Raw genomic sequence first — 18,608 nt, 5'->3', positions numbered from 1 at the left:
GCACGCACACAATGTTGAATTGCACAGATGTGACAGATCAGTCTAAAGTGGCAGTGTCACTGTTCTTCAGCTTAATGTTTCCTAGCAACATTTCAACAAGACACTGTTTCCCAGATGTCCACCCTGTTGTCTTTGTCACATGGGCACTGTAGGTGACAACTTCCATACATACTTGTAAACTATCTTCCAAAAAAGATTAGCTGTTGCTAGAACCTTGCAGGCAATCTATGGAGAAATAACCTCAGCAACTCTACTGAAAAGCCCCGAGATAGTTTAAAAGCAAACTTTTGAGAAAAGGAGCAGAGTGGCAGTCTGAAGTAGTATAGCAAAGAACATAGTCTGGGTAGGAGAAAAAGAAAAATTAAGGCTAAAGTTCCAGTCAGCAGATAAAATCCAGTCAGCAGATAAAGTACTAAAATGGGAAAAGAATGGCCAAAACCTAATTTTAATTAAGCCCAGAAGTGGAAGAAACCACCCAGGAATAAAATAAATAAAAAAGTATGCATACTAAGTATTCTTTGTCAAGTTAACATACTCACAAAGCTAAAGCCAGACTATCCTCAAGAACCACCACACAAATTTGAGGTATTTTAGCTATATAGCAATCTTTATTTCAAAATGGCCTTTATTACAAAAATGTAAAAATCCAGCTAAACCAGAAACAGTGAGATTATCTTCCTGGACTATCAAGTTCATGGATCTTTGACCCCGTAGTATCCTTTTCCTCACAATATTTTCCCCCACCTTCCAGTCTGATTATACAGGCCTAAATGGCCTGGAATAGATAAATACATTGAGAAAGGCAAAAGCTGTAAAGCTAAATGCATGCAACAAGTTCTATCAGGAAGAAACCATCAAAAATAAACATAAATGTAAAGTAGGTATTATCTGCAGGTATCAGGAGCTTTGCTCAGTCATCCTTGTCTTTTGCTCCATGTTTCAGGATGCGTGTGAATTCAATGTAGTTGAAATTCCCCTTTTTGTCGATGGGTGCCTCCCTGTACAGCTCATCTACCTCTTCATCTGTGAACCTGTCCCCCATTGTCGTCAGCAGCTCTCGCAGATAGTCTTCCTGGATGAACCCTAGAGCACAATGTAAGATGAGGTAAGAAAAAGGAGTTTTTACATTTATCTGCTAACAGATGGATGATAATTTCTTCCTTTGAATTCTTTGTTTCAATAAGAGACCTACAGTCTTTGTTGCCACATGAAAACAAAGCCATTAGAGCATATTAACATAATTACCAAATAATAAGAAACATTCAATCAAGTGAAGCCTCTTAGTTAATTTGCATGGTCTCAATACTTCAACTAAAAGCCATTTTATGATTTGCCTGTGTTGTTTCAAAGAACATACAAATTTGTCAGTGATACGTATTGGACCTTCTTCCCAACAGCAGGGCTATACTCCCAGTAGTACTGAGAGCCTTCTAACAACTGTAGATTTTACACAAAGGGGATCCCTTTGTCTTGAACATTCGTAATGAAAACCACTAATAAAAAATAAATTATGGAACTTGACTACCAATGTTTAACAAGTGCAAGAAACATAGGGAAGTCTGAAATATTTCAAAGATTTTAAATTGATCTTAAATCTGTGACAACACTCAGATTTACTAGACTGGTTGCAAAAAATAATTTTTTGGCATTGTCTACTAAACAAGCAGCCTTATATAACTTGTGATTCTATCAGCACTCTTCTGAGTCACACAAGGTTTTTCTTGTATTGATTTTCTTCTCCTTTAAGTGCAGCTTAACAGAGGGAAGATAGACACAAGTTGCTCACAGAACATAAGTTCTTCATAAAAGCACAACAGCTTTGATGATGAAGACTCCCCTTACAAAAAGTTGCCCTAAAGGTGAATTTTAAGTTCGGAAAAATTTAAGATCCTGGTTCCCAAACAACATCTTTTTTTCCTTTCTCCTGCCTCGAACAATACAGGTGCCAGAAGTTTGGGATTTTAAGTTTTATAGTGTTTGAAAAGGTAATTTCAGCTGCTGAAGATAACATGGCATGATTTTCAGTTTACAGGAATCAGAACTTTTGGAGTTAAATTCATCACCACTTGTATGAATACAAGTATTTGTTAGAAAAATAAGTAGAAGTAATACGTGTACACTGTTATTGTACCCACGTACCTGTTGCTTCTTCATCAAAGCAAGCAAAAGCATTCCTGATTACGTCTTCTGGATCGGTGCCATTTAACTTCTCACCAAACATTGTGAGGAACATAGTGAAGTTTATGGGGCCTGGAGCCTCATTCATCATGGCATCTAGGTATTCATCCGTTGGATTCTTTCCTACAAATAAAGGGATTCATATTTGGTTTAGCTTTCAAACTAAAAGAAAAAGTAATGCGAATAGTGTAATACAAACTAAGACATCTCTCGTAAGCCATCCCAAACTCAATTATTTTAATTATAACAGCACAAATTTGTTTGGCAAACATAAACAGAAAAGTGACGTTACCAAGGGAGGCGAGCATATCATGCAAGTCCTCTTTGTCAATGAAGCCATCCCTGTTCTGGTCGATCATGTTGAAGGCCTCCTTGAATTCCTGAATTTGCGACTGATCAAACATTGCAAATACATTGGAAGTGGCACGCTGAGGGCGCTTCTTGGTGGTCTTCGTCTTTGCCCTTTTGCTAGACATGTTGGCTGTTGGTTCTAGGGAGACAGAAGCATATCCAAAATTTAGCCTTATTAAATCAGATTACAAGTCCTCGGAGGTGGAATTTGATGTGCCTTTATCCATTCCATGTTATGAGCAAATACCCCAAAGTACCCATTTATTTCAGTATCACCTGCTCTGTTTTCTTTCACTCGGACTTCACTTGCTATTAAGCATAATGTCTGTCTGGATTCGGGGACTGGCACTGTAGGCCAATAGCAGGCTACATTAAAAAACAAAGCAGATAATAGTTCTTCAAACAAATCTCATCCAGTGCTTGTATTGCTGATTCAGTACCCTATCTCCACCTTCTACCAATTAAGATGACTACATACTTAGCAGTTTAGGAGGCACTGTTGACCTACCACATAGAAGGAAAAGGGCTGCTAATCTAGCACAGTATGTAGTAGTTAAATAAATCAAGCAGTATGCTAAACTAACATTTGGGGGGGGGAAAGTATTTTAGGCTCTGAATAGCATTTTGTTAGAACAGCTGCTGTTAAAAGAGCAGTAGGTCTCAGGACACAGAATGACCCTGACAAGAACCTCATGCTTTTGTGAAGATTGTTGAATGGTGCCTGGGGAGAGATCTACCAAAGAACTCCTACTACATACAGTTCTTTCACCAAAGTCAACTAGAGGATTGTGTGTGTTAGAAAAAGGACTTGCTTGAAAAGCACTACATTGCTGTTCTCTTGCTCAGAGGAACACAATACATATGCAAATGAAAGCATACTTTTTTTTAAATTTATGACATAATAGTTCTAAAATTTAAAAGAAACAATCTTCACATTTATCAACCTTTTAAAATATTTATATGTTCTCATAGAATCTTTATATGGTTTCATGTATCACAAATATACTAATTTCATAGTTTCCTTTGAGCTGTCAAATGAAGACCTAGATGTGGTAGTTTACATGTTATAACACTAATATAATCAGGGTAGAAGTGAGGCTTGAGTTAACTTTCTATTTAGCTGGGAAGATACATTTAGTGTTCAACTATGGTTGACAGTACAAAGGTGAAAAGCTGAGTCATTCACTGACACACAAGCACAAAGACACCAACACTGCTACTGGATCAAAGCAATGTTGTTTCTAAAAGTCTTGTACACCTTTATGATTTAGTTTTATCTAATGCAAGCAATCCATGTTGCTATAATCCTTTATTACGCCCAAACTAAATGTTATGCAAACCAGATTCCTTACATCCTTGATTTTTTAATTTTACAGGAATCACCTGCAGCAAGCGTCCTGAAAAAGGACAAATTTAAGCTTCACCTGTAGTCACAAGAACACTGACACTTTGAAATTTACACTAAGTATTAATTTTGTAACTTAAAAAAATGTATCTGGTCAGCAATGCAATTCTAATCAGAGTCACAGCACAGTTCAAACGGTTTCTCAGACAGTTTGCTCAAAGTTACTATATTTTCTGTTACACTCCTAAAAAGCAAGACTAAAGTCACTAACTTGGATTCATCCTTAAAAAAAAGGGGGAGTAAAATTACACAAAGTAACTCCCTTACATGGTCAATCAAAATCCAATATTCAGGCAAAAAGCAATTAGGTTTTTTTAATTAAAGGAAAGACATTTTACCTTGCTTTGTATCAGATACATGACATGCTGTACCAAGCATCTGGATCATAAAAGGATATTCCATGGTTATGTCCTTCTCAGTCTGTCTACAGAGAGCATTACTGATTTCACCTGCTAATTCCACACTTTTAAATCCTACGTGCATACACAACGTTCTCCTGACGTATAAAACAAACCATTACATCCCTAACTAAAAATAGCCTATGAAATGCAAGTGTGCATCATTCAACAACACTGAAGTTCTCTTCATTGCATTCACCAACCACAAGCTGAGATGTTTGGCCTCCAACAACACTTCAACAAATAAATATGAACTCCTGACATCTAGATATTTATGAAGACAGCTGACAAAGGTAGTTTGCTTTCAAGCTGCCGTCAAGGGTTGTGCATAACTTCAGCCTTTTCTTACCTGAGTAAAAACCCTCATATAAGTTACTGTTAAACTCCAAATATCAATTAAAAGTTCCACTAACCAAAATAGAGTCAAACAATATCTGTTAATAACTGTTCTCTGAAATAATTTAGAGTTTTCAGGATATGGCCCATTCAAGGTAAATTAAAAAATTTACTTTGCATGGGCTGCAAGGCAGTGCTCCCAGCAAGCTACTACCTGCAATTCTCTCACATACAATTTAATCCTCATCAAGAGGAGGTAACAAAAGCAGACTCCTGCCACCTGTAGCTACACATAGTGGGAAAAGAGCCTCTTTCTTTTTAATTCTACTCAGAAGATTGCCGTATCAGAATATCATACAAGAGAAGATGAAAAAGTTTGTCAATGCTTGCGTTACTATTTTCTAAGTCTCTCAACCAGGCTCAGGAGGCAGCCATACAGCATACAGAAGGCACAGCTCTTGAAGTGAAAGAGACCTGTCAGCCTGCACACAGAGAAACATTAGGTCTCACAAGATTGTTGTGTCTTTCAGCACAAGTTGGGCACAGCTATGCCTGAAACACTGCACTCAGCTATGGAAAACTATTAGAAAGAGGGGGGGTAAATTGGAGCATGTTCAGGAAAACAAGGACATCAGTCCAGTTAGCCAAAGAGATCAATTTATGATGAAAGAGTTCCAGCTGTGTCCATGTAGTGTTATCTCTGTGTATACAACAGTGAATGATGTACTGAGTAAGAACTAACCTCATTTGAGTCAAGCACTGGACCCACTAATGTTTGAGAAAATAGGATTTCATCTGATAAATCCACCAGATCATTTATTTAAAAAAAAAATCATGCTTTTATAATTGAAATAGACCAAGTATAAGCTGAAATTAGAAACCTTTCAGTACTTAAAAGTTGAAATACTTCACATTAGATAGTACGAGTCATGACAGGCAGGTGTAGTCTCTGTTGTTTATTACTATGATGCACTGAATGGTCTGGGCCTTCTTTTGGAAACTGTTCAAGAAACTTCTAATGTGAGATCTTGCCTGTAAGACTTACCATAAGATATCTCTGAAAACTTAACCTTTATTCAGGAAGATTTTCAGATATTAAAAGATTAATAAATTGCACCCACTGGACTAGAAAGGTAGCAAATAGCACTGTGCCACTCTGCTGCTTGTACATGTACATTCATTCACTTAGTCCAGCAACAGCAATGGATATCAAACTACAGAAGCACAGAAAGTCATCTTATACTCCTGACCTCTGTGAAAAAGACAAACCCTAGGAGGAGACAAAACCGAGCAACTAAAGAGCCTGAGTCAAACAATAAGATATGAAACTTTACAACTTGCTAACAGTGGTGCAAGTTGGATCTGTTCAGAGGCAGTGACCAAAAGTTACACATCACACAACAGCGTTGTGTTTCAACAGTGGTTTTATAATAATTGTGTGTCTATCACTCAAAAGTAGAAAAAACCCAACAACAAAATGAACCACAACACAAAAAAACCACACTCAAGAAAGTCTCTACATAAAACTTAGTACTGAGTATTTTATTTTAACATTGTCAATTATTTGGGAACTTTATTAAACTAAGACATAATGGTCAGCTTCTCTTAAATCATCAAATTTAAAAGTGAACCTCAAAGCTAATTCCCAAATTCTGTCCATGTAATCAGTTACAGCATCAGGTACCATCACTCATCCCTCACAGTCTGGGTGGTTAGCAGGAAGTGATGCTAAGACCAAGGCACTCCAGCAGATCTGTAGCAAAGCTCAATAAAGAACAGATTACACAAAAGAAAAAAAAAAAACAACCCTATGCAATCTCATCTAGTCTTGGAATTCATCTTAACACACTCCTCATTAATAACTTTTCTTAAACACTTGTACAGGAGTCAAACCTGCCTCAAAATCTAGTTTCTGTGACTCAACAAAGCCTCTGTCTGTAAGTTAGAGAGTGTAAGCCACTATCAACTGTCCGCAATAGCTTTGTTGCGGCCATCGTTATTTCAAAACGTGAGCAGAAAAGGATAGACTCACGACCTCTCCTGCTACCTCAACCTCTGCCAACCGCAGGAGCCTTCAGGCTAGCCCTTCCCCTGCTCTAACAATGGCGAGGAAACGGCTAGCGGGGGTCGATGCGGCCGGAAGGCAGCTGATCCCTTCCGACAGGGTGCTGGTGCCAACGGGCGCTGCTGCCCGTGCCCGCGGTAACGGCGCACCGCCCGGCTCACAGGGCGGGCCGCCACCAAGGCGGTGTGTCCCCCTCCAGCCCCGGCCGCGCAGGGCGGCTCCCCGCTGACGGCCACGGGCTGCTGCCAGCGCCCCGCTGAGAGCGAGCCGCGGGGCCCGCGCCACGCACGGCTCCAGCCGGGCCTGGGAGCACCGAGGCGAGGGCCGAGGGGGGCTCCCGGCGCCTCAAGCGACCCCCGGCTCGGCGCGGCCCCGGCTCCCTCAGACGGCCCCGCCCGCGCGCTGTCCCCGGCCCGCCGCACCCCTCACCTACCCCCCCCCCCGGCTCCAGGCCCCACGGGGGGTCGCTGAGCGCCCCCCACCCTCAGCGCTGGCGGCGGCCCCGCCTTACCTGGCGGCTGCGGGAGAGGGTCTTCGTAGGAGAGCGGCTGGGAGCGGCGGCAACGGCACTTCCGGAGAGCGAGCAGCTGCCGGCGCAAAGGAAGGAAGGCGTGGGCGAGACCATCCGCGCGGAGAGGCGGGGGGGATGGCGACGAGGCTCGTCGCTTCGGCGGCGAGGCGGCACAAACCGTGCAAGGGGGTGTCCCGGCGGTGATTGTGCCTTTCGCGCTTCCTCTCAGGGGTCTCTACCCTTCTCCGGAGGATGAGGCCAAGGTCCCGGGATCGGCCTCTGTCCCGTCCCACACCCCTCCGGCGGAGCGGAGCGTTGGTGCAGCGCGGTGCGCTCACCGCATTCCAGCGCCGGGGGGCGGAGAGAGCGGCGCGCCTGCCCTTGTAAGGCAGCGGCGGGAGTTTCCTGCTGCCCGCCTCGGGGCGACGGGTGGGGCGGGGCGGGGCGAGGCGATAAGGCCACGCCCCAAGCGCCGCGTGTCGGCCTCTGGGTGGGCGTGGCTGGGCTTGGCGCGGCCGGGGCAGGGCCTCCCGCCGGGTGCCGGTGTGGGGGGGTCCCGCGGGGAGGGCTGTGTTCCCCCCCCCCCTCGCCGGGATCCGCGCGTCCCGCCCGCCTTCCATCACCGCACAGCGGCCGCAAAACCGCCCGTACCGCCTTTCCGAGGACCTCTTTGTAATTAGTTACAATTGCCTCATCGGGCGTCACAGGGCTGGGCTGTTCCCGTTTTCTGACGGAAAACTCCATCACGTCCCCGGTCGTCTTTGAATATCCGGGACAGCGTGGTGGTGCGGGGGAGCCGGTCACCAACCCAGTGAGAACGTACAAGCAGATTTTATTACGCCGCGGCGCGTTCTCGGGCGGTGGCGTGTTGCAACCGCGGGTAGAGCCGACACATCTGGTTTTAACAGGTTAACGGCTTCTCTGCCCCGGGTTCAGAGACGGGAAGCACGGCCGGCTATCCTGCCTGCTTTCCTAAGAAAACTACCCTGGTTTGTTTTACGTCATCCCATCTTCCAGTGAGATGCGCAGGCGTGGCGGTCGCAGGGCGGCTGCGCCGTGGGAGCTGGGAGAAGCTTTGCTCTCGTCACAGAGCCGGCCGGGCCCGCCTGCTGTCGGCAGAGCTCTCTGCAAGCTTGCTTTCTCCTGTGTCCAGAGGCCGGTGCTTTCACTGCTGGAGTCATTTCCAAAACTGACGTGTAATTTAGCAGAGTTAGCCTTGATAAGAGCAGGAAGAGGAAACTTTTTTAATCCAACAATGGAATAAATAATATTTTACAGCAATGATTTCCTGATTTTTCTTTGGAAACTTGATACAATATTAGTGATTTATGAGTATTTTTATTTTAATGATCTAAACCAATTTTTTAGCTTACCCAAAATTGAAATAATGAAGAATGTATGAATAAAAGAACAACGAAAGGCTAAAATGTGAATAATGAATACGTAGGAAGACTTGTCAGAATAAGCCTTCATACCTGGGATCTGTGTTGGGAGTGTCTGGATATGAGTAGCTGCCAGGTTTAATATTCAACATAATGAGTAATACTCAATATATTGACTAACCACAGAGGATTTCAGCCTATACTCTAAATTACCATAGCTGCGTTTACCTTATTGCCCATTCACCTATCGCATGGTTTTTTTCTGAATCGTTTCTTAATGGGAAAAGGTGTGTAACCTTTTATTTTGAGAAGCAGGCAGAAATGCAGCCACTCACTAGATTGCAGGCATCTTTAAGAAATGCTGACAGCGGTCGTATTTATTCATGAAGAACAATCCTGTTTCCAGAAAAAATAATTAACCAGTTACAAAAAACCCACATGATTTGCTTGTAACATTCTTCACTGGCTCTCATTAAACTTCTTCAGACAGTGTAAAAGTGTTGTGAGCTCCACTTTACAGATGCTGAAACTGAAGCACAAGTGGGACAGACAACCAATGATACAAAAATGCTAAAGATGCAGTTGGGAATGTAACAGGACTTTCAGTAAGGTAAGTAGTTTCGGAGTCTACCTTCAATGGGATTCGGAAGCTTGCACACTTCCAAAACTCCTATGAGCTTCCAATCTTTGGACACCTACATAACGCTAGAATCTACCTGACAGTGACTTAGCTGAGGCCAGAGGTCCCTAAAGGAGGAAATTTTCCAAGGCTGCTTTTAAACTCAGTCTTGAATATATGCTAGACTTAGGCTAATCCTTCTGGCTTGGTCTCTTTTGAATGCGTGGATATCTCATTGCAGTAAATACAGTGTTAATGGAGCAACCAGGCTCCTCTCTTGGCTAGCAGGCGAGCTGCCCAGGAACTCCTTGCGGTGGCTTGTTTGAGGAAGGGTCTGCCTTCCCGGGCTTGCTTGGTCACTGGCATCATCGCGTTCTGCGTCGTCCATGTCTTTTCAAGCTCCACCGTTATGAGGCTCTCCACTGCTGCTTTTATACGCTGTTTGGGAACTTCTTCTCACTTTCAAGAATACCTTACTCTGCATGTAGATCTGTATTTTCCACATATATACAATACGATTCTCCTCTATGGAAATGATCCTATTGCAATCCAGGCTGGCAATGGCAGCCTAAAATGAATTACATCAGTTTACCAAGAAGAGTCTGCAGCCAGCAAAATCCTGGCCATGCAGAAGTAAAGGGCCAGAATGTCACACGTGTTCATTAGCGAGTCTCCTCTCTGAGGATGTATTTTACTGGGAGAAGCATACTTTAATGAACTGCGTACTTTAATGAAGCTCACACATCATAAAAGTAAAACCCAAACAACTCAGTGGGACCTAGAGCATTCAAAGAAACCAAAGCTGAGCACTGTCCTTAAGCATTTGATTTACCTACTCTAACCATATGTCAAATTTAGCAATTTGTCTAATGCTTTTCAAGTGTTTTATCATCTTTGTGTAGAAATGAAACAATAATTACCAAAGTAGTTAAATAATAGTAACAATAACAATACAATAGTTTAACACATTTGCAACTGTGGTGGGTTGACCCTGGCTGAAGGCCAGGTGCCCCCCAAAGCCGCTCCATCACTCCCCTCCTCAGCTGCACAGGGGAGAGGAAATACAACTAAAGGTTCGTGGGGCAAGATAAGGGCAGGGAGAGATCACTCACAGTTACTGTCACGGGCAAAACAGACTCAAGTCAGGAAAATTAATTTAATGTAATTTTTACCAATCAAATCTAAGTCGGGTAATGAGAACTAAACCCAAATCTTAAAACACCTTCCTATCACCCCTCCCTTCTTCCCGGGCTCACCTTCACTCCCGATTTCTCTCCCTGCTCCCCTCAGTGGCACAGGGGGACGGGGAATGGGGGTTGGGGTCAGTTCATCACACGTTGTCTCTGCCGCTCCTTCCTCCTCAGGGGGAGGACTTCTCACATTCTGCCCCTGCTCCAGCCTGGGGTCCCTCCCACGGGAGACAGTCCTCCACCAGCTTCTCCAACATGAGTCCTTCCCGCGAACTGCTCCAGCATGGGTCTGTCCCACGGGGTGCAGACCTTCAGGAGCAGACTGCTCCAGCGTGGGTCCCCCACGGGGTCACAAGTCCTGCCAGCAAACCTGCTCTGGCGTGGGCCTCTCTCTCCACGGGTCCACAGGTCCTGCCAGGACCCTGCTCCCGTGCTGGCTTCCCATGGGATCACAGCCTCCTTCGGGCATCCACCTGCTCCGGCGTGGGGTCCTCCACAGGCTGCAGCGTGGATATCTGCTCCACCATCATCTTCCATGGGCTGCAGGGGGACAGCCTGCCTCACCATGGTCTTCTCCACAGGCTGCAGGGGAATCTCTGCTCCGGCACCTGGAGCACCTCCTGCCCCTCCTTCTGCACTGACCTGGGTGTCTGCAGGGTTGTTTCATGTATTCTCACTCCTTGTTCTGGCTTCAATTGCTTTTGGTGTTGTGCAGGTTTTTCTCCCTTCTTAACTGTGTTATCCCAGAGGCGCTACCACTATGGCTGATGGGCTTGGCCTTGGCCAGCAGCAGGTCCATCTTGGAGCCAGCTGGCATTGGCTGTGGTGTTGGACATCTTCTCACAGAAGCCACCCCTGTAGCCACCCCCACTACCAAAACCTTGCCGCACAAACCCAGTACAGCAACAAAGGTCAGGAGAATATATTATTTTATGGTATTCAGTTATGTAAACATAGTATAGTCAGACTATTAAATAAAATAAACAAAGGAAGCCAGACTATTGTTATGTTCTGGGAATCGCCAGTACTGACAGCCAGGAAAGAAGGGACATGCTCTGACTTGTTACCAGCTCCAGCGATCAACACACGTCGTCCACACTGCAGTGTGTGAGTTTACTTACACGGTGCAGCTCCAGCTGATACCAGCACGGGGAAGGCGGGTGCCACATCGTGGGCCTGGCAGTGCTGTTCCGAGGGTGCTGTAGCATGGGGGTACGGCCCTGCACCCCACTGACCCATGAAGATGGGCCTGCGGAGAAGTCACAGGCGCTGCTGCTTGCTCACTCTGCGCAAGTTGAGCTGCTTTATCCCTATTGTCCATTTGCTTCTTGCACAACTTGGATGTCCCACTCACAGCTGAAGTAAAGAAACATTTTGAAAATGCAAAGTGACGTCAATACACTTGAGAACAAACAAACAAACAAACAAAAGCGCTGTCTAAGCCAAGCTGCCGTTCTCCTGCACCATGAGGCCATGAGCAGTAGCATGTGAAAGAGAAATGCAAGCGTCTGAAGTGTTAAAGAAGAGCACTTTGGTGGGCTGTCCCTACTGAACAGCTGGGTCTATGTAGTGAGCGAGTCCTCTGGTATTGCTGAACAGCAAATAACTACAAAGTAATGATTAAAAATACAGTTACCTTTGATTACAGTGTGCTGGGTGGCATCAGATCTTATATTTATCTTTCTCACTTTTTTCAGAGACTTCTATCTGCTGCATTACATTTTTCCCAGGCCACGTTACTTTTTTTCCCAGCCATGATCAGGAACATTTTTAGTTTGAGCGTCTCTGCAATGTTCTTTTCTTTTCAATTTTGCAAATGCATCTATCTCTCATTTTGTACTGTTGCATTACATGTGAAGTAGATTTGTACTTTCATTTTGGGACAAAAGCCAGTTCTAATGTTGAATGCAAGGAGTCAAGCCACGCGCTGGGCATTGCAACCACTGGAAGCAAAAGGAGTAGTGACAGCTTCTGTCATATCTTACTTATCTGTGGGTGGGTTATGCAGGTCGTGCGGTAATTGGGGGTGCACAAACCCGATGCAGATGCTGTGTGAGCAGATTGGATTTGGGAGCAGCATGGCCACATTCCTACGGTGCTGACTGTGAGGACTCCCAGGCCTCCCTGGTTGGCAGGTGAGACATCCCCACTCTCTGCAGCAGCGTTCCTTAATTCGTTAAGCCCCGATTGTAATCTTTATCCTGTAATTTATATATGGCTTGTACTAGAAATGTTTTATTTTTTTCCAGTTTATTTCTTTCCCTGATTGCTGTGGATGGTGACTGTACGACGTTTAAGATGAAATAGCTCTTTATGATTGTGCCTTGCTCCAGGAGGAGGATGTCCCTTTTACTTACAGCAGTAGTCTGCTACCTTTCCGTACTGTCCTTACAAAGCCTGACACAGAGAGACTCCATCCGCATCCGAGGCAGCGCGGTGGTCCGTCCGTACACCGTGTGCCTGGGCTCAGCGTCCTCCCTCCGGGCAGCTGCCCTCTCACCCCTCTGCCAGAAACCCGCACCGGAGCCCTGCTGCTGCCTGCTTTCAGGCTCTGGGCAGGCTGGGGCTGACTTATTCACCTTGATTTCTAATTCGGACCTTGAGCTGGACACGTTTGTGCCACCACAAGCCGCCCGGCCGGCGGGAGCATCGCGGGCAGCGGGCAGCTCCCGTACCGGCTGCCACCAGCAAGGGGAGCTCCTCATTTGGGTAGGAACCGAGAGACGGACGAGGTCCGGTACCGCCACAGGCAGGAGAGGACGCTGTAAAATGACATTAAATCCATTTGGGGCTAAATCCTGCTGTGGCTTGGCAAAGGAAGGGGCGAGACCCTACAAGTGCGGCGGGCTCCGGGGTGGCACTTGGGGTGCTTCTGAGCTTCTCAAATGCCTGTAGCAAGTGCTGCCCACCGCTGCCGAGAGAAATTTCTGGACATTTTTCAAAGTGGAGGTCAGCCTTGCTATAGTGTCCCCTCTTTGCTCTGCCTCACTGCCGTTAATCGCTTTTTCCCAACCACCAGAAACTTACAGGAGTGTCTCCAAGCTCTGGTCGCTTCAGAAGCATTCCTGAGAGCAAGCTCTGGTTATGACAGCTGTTAAAGCTCTGTGAAACCTGGGATGAAACCCTGAGCAGTCTCTCTGGTTTCGGTACAGGCTGCGAATCAGTGTGTTCGTTTTATGAAAAGCTCGATTTTTATTTTATTTTTCTGGGATGGAAAGCATTTTGGTTTACGGTATCGCGATCAAAGTTACAAATGCAGCAACAGGTACAACATCATAGTAATCAACAGCACCTATGGTAAATATGTTTTCTGCTTGTATAAAAAAATTAGTCTCCTTGTTTTCAGCAGAGGTTTCAGTGTGAGTCTGATGAGCCAGAGCTGACCTACCACTTGAACGAGGTTTGCAAATCTTCCTCTGAATCTGGATTGAATTTGGAACAGGCCAGAAGGAAATTTTGAATAAATCTGGGTTGAGTAAAATATCCAAGTGCTTGGAAAGTATATGAAAACAAATATTCTAGAGTAGGCCAAGAGCTGGAAAAAATGAGATTTAGGATGAATTTCATTCCAACCTGAAAGCCAATGGAGAACTCATAGTTAATGAGTTCAGCAAGAATTGGTGAAATGAGCACATGGACAGCAATGAACAAACAAATTACAATGAAAAAATGAGCAAATGAACACATTAAACCCAGCTTCACAAAGCTCTAGGTACACCTTCCTTCTCTAGCCATGCTTCCTAGTTTGAGTCTATTGGATAGCCCACGGGGACAAGTTAATTTTCATGTAAGGATTAAGAACATGTTCTCTCCCTTGTGTAGCATAGGAAAAATAATGAGGACTGTGAAAAATTGATGAAAGGCATAAATGGTTTTAAAATAAAATATTTCAAAATTTTCCTATTGTAAGCCTGTCACATCAAATATTATTGAGATGTTCTGCTTGCACCCAGGACTCCACTGGCTCCCTGTCGTCAGCTATGGAAGGAAATACAATTTTTCCTGTTGATGAGCTGGGATGACATCTCAAAAGCCCTTGTTTAGAGAACCAGTTTTTGTGCTTTTTAAAAGGAAATCTCACTTTAAAAACCAAAGTATTAAGTCTCTGGACATTTTACGTGTGAAAGCAGCCTTGAGACCAGAAACCAGATGATAAGGTGAAATGGCATGTGTAACTTGACTCAACTTCTCCAACTGAAAGTGGGGATAAGGGAAAGCATAATCATTTTCCAAACGCTCCACCCAAAACTGTAATCTGACCTGCTGCGCTGTGGCGCTGGAGTGATAATGGTGAACAGGAGCTGATTGCAAATGGTAGGGGGAATTGAAAAAAAGTTTTGCAGTCACTCTAGATATTCACATTTTAAAGGTAGTCTTCTTGTGAGTGTCTCATGTTGCAGAATAGCTGCCGACAGACCATGCTGCCCCAAAACCGCACCTCAAAAAGGCTTCCTTGAGGTATCTGACAGATGTAATAAAATCTTTTTTTCCCTTGTCCTCCTCCTGTAACCACCTTGAGGAAGAGAAGAGGGCAAGCTCCTAGTTGTCCTACTGGCAGTTTTGAAGCCCTTATCCGGCTCTTTCCCCACCAGACTCCGCTTGCCCAGTGCCTGCTGCTCTCTCTGGAGCAGCTGCCGGGGAGGGGGAACACGGGACTCTGGCTTCCTTGCTGCAGGTTGGGTTTCCCACCGCTCCCGCACCCTCCTGGAGAGGTACCCCCCTGCTAGGGCAGGCAGCACACGCATGAGACCAGACGCTGCTCGCTTGAGCGTTGCCGGCAGGCAGACTTGTTCCCCTCTTCATTAGCCATATGACAGCAAAAAAATGGAATTGCTCCACCAGGAATTTCTGGAGCCCATCAGCAGCTGTTATTAACCCTCTAGCAGTCATTACGCAGCTGCGCTTGGTCTCGAGTCCCTGCTGGCATTAGCAGGGATATACATATTCCCACCATATTTACTTTGCCAGCCAGTGTAACGGTCCCTAGAGGGTAAAATTTTACGCAGATGCAGGAGGGTAAAGCCACTGATATACCTTCTGCAGGGTTGTTCTCAGACATGCCCCGCACTTACAGCCGGGGGCTGAGGATTCAGCTGCCTGCCCCAGGTCACTGTCGGAGCAGCACACACCCTTCCACTCCGAAACCCCAAACGCAGGACTTTTGCCTTGATGGGAAATGTCAAGTGCTGTGGTATGCTTGATAAGTTAGCATTTTTCCATAGGCAAAATGCATTAAAAATGTTGAGGTTTCTCTGAATGGCTTGATGAAAACTGTTTCTTCATCAAATATAGATAAATACAAGAAAATACTGGCGAAAGTCTTTAAGAATAATATGTTTCTGGTCCCAAAATATTGTCATTTTCCCTCCCTGTGGATTAATTGCAGAAAAATTTTCCCAAAATCCCATTGGAATCTCAAATTTTCAAGAAGTTCAGCCTCTGCAAGTTAAGTAACCTGAAACTTTAATTCATAAAACCAGAGAATGTGAAAATAGGCTTGAAGTATTCAGTTTGATCTCTCCCTTGTAGCTAACAATTTGCTCTGGCCTTTGGCCAAAGCTAAAGTGATGTTTAAATAAATCTTTTTTGCAAGAGCAAATACAGTAACTGTGGCTAAACTTCAAAGAACTGCCAGGAGGTGATAAATGGTCAACAGATGGGCTCAAGTTTGGACCATCTCATAGAAAATAAGACACATGTAGTGGACAAATGCTTCCCCTCTGTTTTCGCATGTGACTATAAATAGTGAACAAAGATACGCCCCATATTTTCTGCTGTGCACATTTAGTCCTTGGGTTGGTATCAGCTTTATAACACAGTAAATCATAAGAAGTCCAGATTCCACACTCTTCTAACTTCATCAAATAACTTTGAGTGTTCTGGGTCTGTATCACTGTTCCAATTATTCCTACAAAAATTATGCTGTTATCTGTAAGAGTGTTTCTAATTAATCTAAAGACTGTATGTAAATAGGGATGATAGTCCTAGAGGCTATCTCCCTTCTGCCGTTTTTCTCCCGATAGATACAAAGATTAGGAATCGTATTTGTTGGGGTTAGCAGTGTAATGGGCCATGCAGAGCGGCATCTCTTGCGATAAAGAGATTGTGTTGCAATTACGTTAGCAGGCATTTTAGGATCATGTACAGTGCATGCCTATCCACAAAGAGCACAGCCCTCTCTGTGTAGTTCTCTGAATTACTCAGCTAGCCTGATTTAATACCCAGGGCATGAGTGCTGGAGGAACTATGATTATAAGAAGTGCAGAAGCAGAAAGTAGCTGGGCAAAAGAGACTTTTCCGCCCCGTTGCCAGCTCACTACCAGCAACAATGAGATTAAGTAATAAGGGCATATCCAGACGAGGTTTTTATAATACACTTATCAGAGACTCACAGAAAGACAAAAATTAGGATTCTGGTATCTCTCTAGCTTCTTGAACTGGAGACAATTAATGTTAATGACAAAAGAAATGTATATAAGGACATCAGAATGAAGGGCATTCTGTGACAAAAATGCAGAGTTATTAACGCCAGATCCCAGGTAGGTTTCAAATGGCTGCCAAGCTGCCATGTAGCATCTTTACTAGGTGAGCAGGGGAAACCCAGGCAAAGCAAGGAGATCACCAGCCTTCCAGTTGTTGCGGAGAATCTTCCTTGGGCAGCGAAAGTAATCCGGGCACTAAGTGGGGGTGGGCCTGCTCTACTGAACAGACTCTGAGAACCCATTTTCAGAATAAGATGTAGCTATGAAGCAGCAAAGTGATGGTGACTCAAAAGCTTTAAATACCAAATAGTTTGTAAGTGCACTTCGGAAATAGATCTCCATTTAATTGTGCTACAGGGAAAGAAGAGAAAAAAGAAAGGAAAAGTTACAAAGCCAGTTATACAGCAGGAATTTAATGTTTGCAAATTTGACTTAGATGACTGGAGGTTGAAACACATTTCCAGTGCTGTATTCTGTGGTCAGTCTTGCATATATTTGGCTCTTACGTCGTATCTCCTTGTCACCTTCCACCTCTATGGGCAGAGTGAAAAGTCAGAGCGTGGAAAAGGCAGGGAGAGGATAACCCCCCTCTGCCTGAACCCTGCCGGAGACTGTGCTGAGATTTGTCAGCCCTACATCGGCCTGCCCAGGTTGTGATGAGGGTGAATGAATCTTTAGTTCCCCATGAACTCCATTCAAGTGAGTCTTGAGTCAAATAACTCCAAGTCCACCGTTATTAAAAGCTGGCTGTTAATTAAGTGTGCATACAGCTCACTCAGCGAGTGCTGGTTACAAACTCCCGGAATACATCATCTTGAATAGTAAGGCACTAACGTATAGTCTTTCTTCCTCAAAGTATTTTGGGATTCTTAAGAGGTGTCTTTCCCAGGTAATTGCTTCTCCTAGGTAAAATTGCTTGTATTCCAAGATCAATTTGATATTGCAATCTTGTTTTAAGAACTTGTGCTGAGACGGGACTGAAACTAAATAGCTTTGTGAATTGTAGAGTTGGTGTCTGTTTGCTCATTACTTTATTTTCAGTGAAATAATATTATGCTTGTATCTGACACTTGGAAAGAAAAACTAGAAAACAAAGGCGGCATTGCTGTGTTTGCTAGAGATTGTGAGTATCAATATTGCTTTCAGCAGTTTTCACTCATCTATGCAAATAACCGTGTGGTTAATTAGTTAGTCTCGGTTTACATTCAGAATACCAATCTATTAATTATACACATAATTTGGAGATGCAGTGCTCTGAAAATTAATGTTATTCAGCAATTTTAGTGAGCAGATTCAAATTTAAAATGCCTAGTGTTGCCACATCTCCGTGTTCTCACAGCTTGCAATATCTGTACAGCTCAGTGCTTTCAGTGTTAAGTAAGGTAAATACCCTTGCCAGCGTCCAGCATCAAGAAGTTAATCTTCCTTCATATGGGTCAGTACACTCCTGAAACCACTTCAGCTTCTGTGGATTGTTACACAGATCTTTCAGAATCCATGGAGAGATTATTTTCTTCTTTTCAGGTCCACATCCTCTACGTGGACCTGCAGCTGAAGACCTAACCATGTTTCTGGACACCATATGCTTGCTAATACTAGATGTTTGTAACTCTGTGAGCCCTCATGACACCCTAGCAGTGATGCAGCTCTAAACCTTCCTGAAGCTAGGTCCAGAGATTGTCCAGATGTCC

General features: G+C 44.4%; 1 protein-coding gene across 2 annotated transcripts; it reads right to left on the bottom strand.

The window, feature by feature from the left end:
* Nucleotides 1-586: 586 nt before the first annotated feature.
* On the bottom strand, nt 587-7,404 carry MYL12B (myosin light chain 12B). Of its 2 annotated transcripts, none has more exons than XM_054817410.1 (4): nt 7,245-7,404; nt 2,471-2,668; nt 2,140-2,301; nt 587-1,083 (listed from the first exon to the last, which is right to left on the bottom strand). In XM_054817410.1, exons 2-4 carry the CDS (start codon nt 2,652-2,654, stop codon nt 911-913), a joined length of 519 nt encoding a protein of 172 aa, XP_054673385.1. In that variant the 5' UTR covers nt 2,655-2,668; nt 7,245-7,404; the 3' UTR covers nt 587-910. The 2 variants fall into 2 exon arrangements, with proteins under 2 accessions (XP_054673385.1, XP_054673384.1); XM_054817409.1 differs by lacking the exon at nt 7,245-7,404 and adding an exon at nt 4,273-4,432.
* Between the last annotated feature and the right edge of the window lie 11,204 nt (nt 7,405-18,608).

Source organism: Grus americana, chromosome 2 (genome assembly GCF_028858705.1).
Source record: "Grus americana isolate bGruAme1 chromosome 2, bGruAme1.mat, whole genome shotgun sequence".
In the NCBI taxonomy this organism is placed as follows: Eukaryota; Metazoa; Chordata; class Aves; order Gruiformes; family Gruidae; genus Grus; species Grus americana.
This window is presented reverse-complemented; position numbering and strand designations above follow the sequence as displayed.

What these genes read in the sequence shown, in the direction of transcription:
- MYL12B (XM_054817409.1), bottom strand. Translation starts at nt 4,417, where the DNA reads ATGCACGTAGGATTTAAAAGTGTGGAATTAGCAGGTGAAATCAGTAAT. An exon ending in TGTATCTGATACAAAGCAAG is followed by an intron (nt 2,669 to 4,272) that starts GTAAAATGTCTT and finishes CTGTCTCCCTAG; the next exon opens with AACCAACAGCCAACATGTCT. An exon ending in CTTTGATGAAGAAGCAACAG is followed by an intron (nt 1,084 to 2,139) that starts GTACGTGGGTAC and finishes ATTGTGCTCTAG; the next exon opens with GGTTCATCCAGGAAGACTAT.